At 37.0% G+C, this 8114-nt stretch overlaps 1 protein-coding gene across 1 annotated transcript; it reads right to left on the bottom strand.

The window, feature by feature from the left end:
• Positions 1-4053: 4053 nt before the first annotated feature.
• Positions 4054-8005, bottom strand: TM4SF18 (transmembrane 4 L six family member 18). The gene is made up of 5 exons (XM_038145576.1): positions 7542-8005; positions 5876-5965; positions 5079-5221; positions 4803-4982; positions 4054-4403 (listed from the first exon to the last, which is right to left on the bottom strand). The coding sequence occupies exons 1-5, from the start codon at positions 7716-7718 to the stop codon at positions 4319-4321; spliced, it is 675 nt and encodes a 224-aa protein (XP_038001504.1). The 5' UTR covers positions 7719-8005; the 3' UTR covers positions 4054-4318.
• Between the last annotated feature and the right edge of the window lie 109 nt (positions 8006-8114).

Here is an 8114-nt window from a genome sequence, read left to right as displayed (position 1 = left end):
TTGTTTGCTTTTGTGGAAACAATAAAAGCAATTGCACAATGTCTCTGTGTGTCAAGAGCAAACAAAAGATTCTGGTAACTTCAGTTTAGAAAAGTGATTTTTTTTTTTTATTTCTGCCAACCTACAATCACACAAAATAGCATTCAGATTGTCATAGAGTGCAAATCTTGTCACTGAATTGAAAGCAGATTTAAATGGATTTACACACTTGGGAATTCTTAAAAAACGTCATCTGTGCTCTGAGCACTGATGCAATTACATTCATTCTAAATTAAAATTACAATTTTCCATTGTATGGCAACTTAAAATTATCTGTAATAAGCAGGATATCCTTTGCAGCTATTTTAAGACTGGGCAGAAAAAAATATGATTATTTTGGATAGAAGACTAAGATTCAGAATATAACTAAAATATAGCAGTTTTCCTTTAATTGACACAAAAATCTATGTTTTGTTCATCAGGACTATGGTATAAGATAATTCACAAATTTTTATTCACTATTCCTATCGGTCACCGTCAAATATGTAATTTCTTCATATTTCAACACATCTGGATTAAATGAAGGGTTCTATTTCTCTCTAACAAACAAAGCCAAAGCTGAGATTTTGAAATCTGCCCAAATCAATGATGAAATTCTGGAGTTTCACAGGCTGATGTCACATGATCAAATTATTTCTGTAGGGATTTTTTTCCTTTGGCACAGATGAAGTAGAGCAGTGTAAAGATCAGCTTATTGGGGTTGCATATACCCCATTTGTAAATTAAGTGAGGTAAATGAGAAAACTTTTACCTCCTATTAAAATACTTTAATTCAAAGTCATTCCTTCATAAATAAGTTGTTCATGAGTATATAGGTTTTTGATATATTTTGTTCAGATTTCTATTTGATTGAGGAAGAGAAAAAACAACACAAGCAATACCCTTGAAATCACCACATTTATTTGAGGGTGAAATATACACTTTCCTTTGCCTTACACCCCTGAATATTCTAAATTACTCTTCCTTGATTTGCTAAAGAACTTAATTTTTTTTAATGTAAAAATACAACAAAAACTTCCGACAGGCAATATTTTCCACTCCTGCTTTTAATCACACCTCCCCCAAACTTTCAAATTATCTGTATGCCTAAACATACTCCTCCTATCTTTTTCTTAAGGAGCTCAAAAGTACTTCAGCTTCTGAAGTCTGTATTATCTGAAGAAGGTGTCTGAAAAGCAGGAACTTCTCTCAGGACCAAAATAAAAGACCCTATTTTTATGGGTCTGCAGTTTGGTGTCATTGATACTCCTTAATTGTTTTAAACCATAGTACCTCATTTCTCATATTGAGGATGCTGAAATACTCTGGCTGTTTTTGAATCCCCAAAACTGCATTGAAAAGATAAAGCAAATATTTTAGTTCAAAAATTTCCCTTGAAAGAAAAGAATAAATAAATCCCCAAATAGAATATTCTGACAAAAGGTCACGTATATATTCATACTCATAAGATATGCATATCGTATATAAGATCACACAGTGAGGCTGAATTGAACCCCACCGTTTCACAATTCTTGCATTTGAATGATGTGTATCAGTTGCCTGCTGCCCATGCTGCTGCTCTGGCTGCCTGTAAACCTCTGCAGTTAAACACCATTTAAAGAGCTGGTGCAGCTTCATTTGTCCTCTGCTGCTCTATGTGGAAAACCCTCCAACCCGTAATGGGAACAATCAGGAAATTGTAGTTTTGCAAGAGTCACTTTTACCTACAGAAATATTATTATACCCTAAAATGCAAAGGAGTTGATGGAGCTCCACAGTATTTTACTACAGAACCGAATTCTATTGTAATTTCCACCTGCAGTCTTTTAAATGAATGGCATTTCTGTCCCAGAAACAGAATCCTGATACTCTGGCAACATGCACTGGCTGTGGGGGTCAAATAATGCTTGAACTCCTACTGCAGATTCAGCACTAATTCCTCTCTGCCAGGAGTTTATAAACTCATATCCGCAGCTTTCTTCCTCCTGTGCCTGGGGTGTTTTACGTGGGGATTTCAGCATTCCATGTCCAGGAACTCTTGCGCAAAGAAGGGTTTCTCCACATTCCAACATGACCCAAGCCTTGTCCTGGCCCCGAGGGCCACTTCTGCCTCCTGTTGAGTGAGGTCTGTGTTCTGCAGCTGGACGGTCACATTGCCTCAAACACCACCATCAGGATCATTGGTTATGTCTAGATTTTGAGCCAGTTAATTAAAATTCTTTGCAGGTATCTTGGTTCTGCTACCAGACACAGCTCCTTTTTTAAAGACAAAATACTCAGGATTGAATCAGGACTTAAATTGATTAGATCAAGATAAACTTTGCCTTACACCCAAAAGCCCTGCGTGAAACTGGCTGTTAAATTTGGAAATACAGCCTGCTGCTAGCCTTTAGTATTCTTAACAATTTCAAATCAATAAACTGCATCTTTAAAAGCGGAACCACCAAGTTCCAGTTGAAGCTGGCTATAATAATGCAGATGCCAGATTCTGGATTATGGGTAAAAAGGGTTGCAGGATCAGGAAGCCAAACAAGAACTACATTACATGTATTTTTATTTAATTTAAGCCCCAAAATTAAGAGATGTCTGTGATAGAGTGGAAATGTAAATTCACCAGGCGCAATCACACAAAAAAATGATAAAGACAGATCCAGGGTTTGTAGGCAAGAATTCAGCAAGATTCTCTGAAATGTTTGGTAGGAGTACAGGTTGATTTTTAGGTTTTCTTTCTTTTCCTTCTGTCCACAAGCAACATCCACAAATCCATAAAAATGCAGGATTATAATTTAAGATAAATGATATGTCACATATTTAAGTCTGGAGAAAAACAGGTGTGCAATGTCCTCATTTTATCATCATGCCTTTGTATCATGCACCCCTGACAATCCATGCCACTTTGAACCATCTCTCAAAAGACTAGCCCCATTCTTAAATATTATTAATTACTTTATACTTCTTGCAACTTAAAAGAAACTAAGCAATTAAAATGTAGATGCATTCTTGAAATCCTACAGGAAGAAATCATCTATTCAAAACTATCTGACAAAGGAATATGAAGGTAAAAACTCAATATTGAACTAAATTACTGATATATTCCAATTTTTTCTAAATAATTTACCCAAAGCTGACACTTATTGTATGGTTTGCATTTCTAATAGTGTTTAGTATTTGATGACAATGTACCTGAGTTGCACTAAGTTCCCATGTAATAGGCAAACATGCGTTACTGCAAGTCTGAAGTACATATTTCTCTTTCCTCTTAGTGTTCAGAGGAAAAAACTAAAAAAACCCCAAACAACCCCAAACAAAACAAAAAAAAACCCCTTATCACACAACAAAAAAAAACCAAAAAACCCACAAGTGCTAAATTTAGCCAAATGCTGCCCATGCAACTGCAAATGAGCCAGGTGTCCACACTTCATTGTGAATCCCTGAATTTTCACTGAGAATGAAAAAATAATTCTCTGAGAAAGTGAAAATACCTTTGAGCTTCTAATTTAAAACAGATTATTCTTTTTCATCCAATCATTATTGTCAAGAATGTTAGCCTTTCAGGATACTTGGAAGAATATTAATAAGCTAGCACTGGGTGCTCACAAGGTTCCTTCATATGTTGCTTCAAGTCACATCATACTTGACTAAAAGAAAAAAATTGCTTCTAAGTGTAAAGTGAAAAGAAACCCAGTGCAAATATTAATATGTACCAATTAGCACAGCTGAGTTCAGACCTGTGTGTCTAACATGTCAATCAGGCCCAGGTGCCATTTTTACTACAGAAAGACTTGAGAGACTTTTCTCAGTAGCTGCTTTTTGCAGTTAGGAAATTCTAAGATGGAAGGAGTAGGGTAGGCTCTGCCTACCCCCTTCCATGATTGCCATCATGTTCTGTCTGTCACTAAAATTCATTCATTTAGAAATCATGGCTTCACTCAGTGCACGAACAGCCCCTCTTGATGTACTAGGCTTTGAACCAGGCCCCTTCAAAACAACAAATAGTCATATGGTCTAAGCAATGACAAGGGAGTACAAAAGCAGTTATACAGCAGCTTATTAAGAAAAAACAATATTGTGATTTCAAAACAAAAGCAGTTCTCTTATATTAAAATATCCCTACTGTCACAACCAAGTTAGAGGGTAAAAAAATGAAGTGTCCCTGCCAGGCCGTAACAGAACAGGTGAAGAAAAATGTAGATGTCAGACAGTTCAAATATACTTCATCCAAAACAGAGAAGTTTGACGGACAGAGATTTAAGACAAGGGTATTGTTTTTCTTTGTAGCATTCAAATCTACCGCAATGGATTATGGAGAGGCCATTTCTCTCTTTTTTTCTGGGGATGAGGGAGAAGCAGCAACAATTTCCTTGCCATTTTCAGAGAATCCCAGCCTGCAAGTAAAAAAAAAAAGTGCTAATCTTTGTCATCATTGCTGTGAAAGCCACACCTTAGTAAGAATGTCTGTAAATTGAACATTAGAACAAATGTGTTCATCAACCTCTGCTGACATAATAGTAATGGACTTGGCATCTGTGTTAATTTCCTAACCACTTTTGTTTCTTCTCAGTCCTAGTCTTAAAGGTCAGAGTGAACAGCCACCAGCCTCTTTATACCACAAGAATTAGTGGATGTATCAAAACAAATGTATTATCAGTATTTATTCTCTGGAAAAAATACGCTGCAGCATAGAGAATGCAGAAATCAAAAGGGTAGGTCCCCAGCTGAGAGTAATTGCTGAGGCTACAGTGACAAGGAGATGCTGAATAAATAAACCTCAGATGTTTTGTTACCTGCACAAAAACAGATAGGTCCCACAGAGCGTTCGTTTCAACTCAGCGGCTACTTTGAGAATGCAGATGATCAACTGCAATCCACTGAGCGCTATCAAAATTGAGAGTAAAATAATATTCCACTCCACTATGTTAGCAGGTTCTGTGCACTTAGACCAGGCAGGGTAATCTGTGAGGTACCTATTAGAGAAACACCAGACTGAAGTAAGAAGAATGTTTCTGACTACTGATTGGGTAAACAATTTCTTCCAGAAGAGTTACACCAATGTTTCTTACCCCCCAGCAGTGTCCTTTGAAAATATAATTCCATCACTTGACGAATTGCAGAAAGGGCCTTGAATCAAACGCAGGGTAAAAATGATGCAACTGTATCCCGAGAAAGCAATTCCAAGCAGGGCTAGCACAATAGAAATAAAACTCTGAAGTAAAGAGAGAGAGAGAGACGTATCACCTTGTGGGGATAGTGTCAACAGCAAACATGATCATTCAGTCCATCTAGCTGCTTCCATGGGGCTGAATTTCACATTTGATTTTAACCAGTCTTCAAAACTCAGAAAGGAAAATAACAGGTAAAGAATAGTAAGAATGCACATTACAAAATAAAGATAAGACAGAGTTTAAGACAGTTCTACAACTATAAGCTATTTATAATTTTGGGGTGGGGTTTTTATAACTTGCATTTTTGTAAAGTTTTTTCCCAAAATACCAGAGGAATGCAGCTGTGTATTAAATATGTCTGCATCCCAGATAGAGTGTATTGAGTAAATTTCTGAAAAAAACCACTTCCAAATTATACAGGCAAAGGGATGAAGCTATTTAGCCGGGGTGCTTCATTCTATGTTCTTATTTTATTTTACAAGGATTTGGAGGAAGTGTGTGTCTAGTTTTCGTTCATCCTGCTTACGCTTCAGATGAAAGAAGCTACACTTTCTGTGACCCTTGCAACCCAATTTAGAATCCTCTGTGAAAGGAAATGAAAACAGAGCAGTGGAGAGGGCAGCAGGATGTGCCAGAGCAGGAAGGCATTGGAAACAAATACTAAGGTGATGCACAGAAATAAAACACAGACTCACCCTGTAGGTTTTGTTACAGCTCTCACTCTGGCAGCACCGATAGAACACACTACACTCCAGTGTTATTAGAATTACTGCCAAAAGAAGGATCTGTAAGAGGACATCATAAGGTCAGTGAGAGAATTGGCAGATACTAAGCCAAAGTCTCCTTCACCTTGGAAGAGAGGGACTGCATCTCTTCTGCTGTCTTGATATTTTTAAAGCTGATCCATAGGACAGCAAACAATTTCTCAAGGCATACATGGAACTGGAGTGGTTTTAGTAGGCTGCTGGTGTACTTGTGTCTTGTACTTGAAAGACAAAGAGTACAGCCTCTACCATCACAGTAAAGTGCTGTGACCAGTGAAGCTGAAAACTATAAAACCAAGGTCACAAACAAAAGAATCAATACCAATGAAAAGAAGGATATTTTATTGATACAATCATATCTGTTCAACACCTTCTTGCTGACATAGGCACATAAATCAGAGTACAGCCTTCCTTACCAATACATTCACTCTAGAAAAAGTCAGTAATGCAAACTTTTGATTACATTCACCTGGGCTTTCATTTGTCAAGTATCCTTACTGATTTTCTTCAGACTATGGGATTGTTTTAAGCCTGATCCTAGAATAATTTTGATAAATAGGATCTGAGCTCCAGAACCACAAACTGCCATTCAGAGAGGCACAGGTTTGAAAAGGGAAGTATGAGAAGAGAATATTCCTGAATCACAACACTATCCTCTCTATATGCTGCTTGACTGGTTTGTAACAGAATGATATATGCCATTTTTAATAAATTGGTAATAATCTTAAGGCTAAAAATGCTTCAAATATCAGTGCCATTGTTGCAGTTAACTTTGTAAAACATTTGCAACTGTTTTTCTGTTTGAATCCTCTGTCTGGTAGTTTTTTTCTTCTGCTAGAAACTGAAGGTTTTTCTTCTGCTAAAAAGAGAATACACAATTTCAAAACAATGTTTTAATAACAGTTCAGCACCTTCATATAAACCCCTCACTTATGCAGATAAACCCTTTGAAGTACTGACTGTGTGCAATGCACTTTGATCACATAACTGCTTTCTGTTCTTGAGGCTACAGCTCTTTATGAACATGGTAAAGAGCATGAACAGCAGGCAACTCCATGGTAGTTTATTACTGCAGATGAGCACATTACAAATGTAACAGGGAAAATCCTACTATGCTGATCACAATGAGACAATTCTCTGTATTTAGTCTGACAACAGGAGTACCTGATGCATTGTGAATTCTATTCAGTCTTCTAAATAGTGGACTGCATACAGCTCTTAAAAACATTTGAACCATTATGAAAAGCTCTTTTTTTTTTTTTCATTTGGGTAAAAGAGCTCTAACTCAACCTTCTCAGGTGATTAAATCAACATACTATTTGCCTCCATAATACAAGCATAAATTGCATATAAACAAAAAGACAGCAGAAAAAAACCCCAACACACCCTGCAAAATAATTTGCACTTGATAACATACATAACTTGTTATTCAGTATACTAACTTTTTTTTCAGTTAGAGTAAGTTTTCTGCCTGCAGTGGTTTTTGTTGAAGTAATCCATATGCTCTTTTTCTAAAGCAATTACATTAGTGAAGAGTAATCCAATATTATTTGCAGTAGAATGCAATTCACTAAAAATCCATAGACTGAGCACTTACCATCACACCTGAGAAACAGATGCCTTCAAAATACCACTCATGGTTGGGGAGCTGGTAAATGGCAGCGTGCAGAGCTTTCCCGTTTGGAAAGTATAGGAGGATGTTCACAACAATACTCCAAAGTGCAAGAGGTACCAGCAGGCAACTCAAACAGCTTCCACACGTCTCCAAAGCCATCTCTCAAGAACTCTGAAAGTTTTGTTCTTCTAAGCTAACAAAAGTTTACAACACCTTCAATATAAGAAATGTTTTGACCTCCCCAGCTTGATTCAGTCATTTCACATTCACAGGAACCAGTGATTTGGGTGTGATTCCAGGAACAGAAGTGCTTAACAGTTAGCAGTACAACAGATGAATATCACTGTGTAAACTCACTGTCCTGTGTTAAACACGTCTTTATGTAGTCATTTCCCTTTTAAAAGATCCTCCTTTGTGATCTTCCAAATGAAATATGTCTAGGAGTCAGACTCAGGAAGGAACTTCAAAGCTCTCATTTCCTAGTGGCTGCTCAAAAATGTCCTCCTCCCCACAACACAAACTGCAACACAGTTGTGACAGAAGCGAGATTTTTCA

The sequence above is a fragment of the Motacilla alba genome, chromosome 9 (assembly GCF_015832195.1).
Source record: "Motacilla alba alba isolate MOTALB_02 chromosome 9, Motacilla_alba_V1.0_pri, whole genome shotgun sequence".
NCBI lineage: Eukaryota > Metazoa > Chordata > Aves > Passeriformes > Motacillidae > Motacilla > Motacilla alba.
This window is presented reverse-complemented; position numbering and strand designations above follow the sequence as displayed.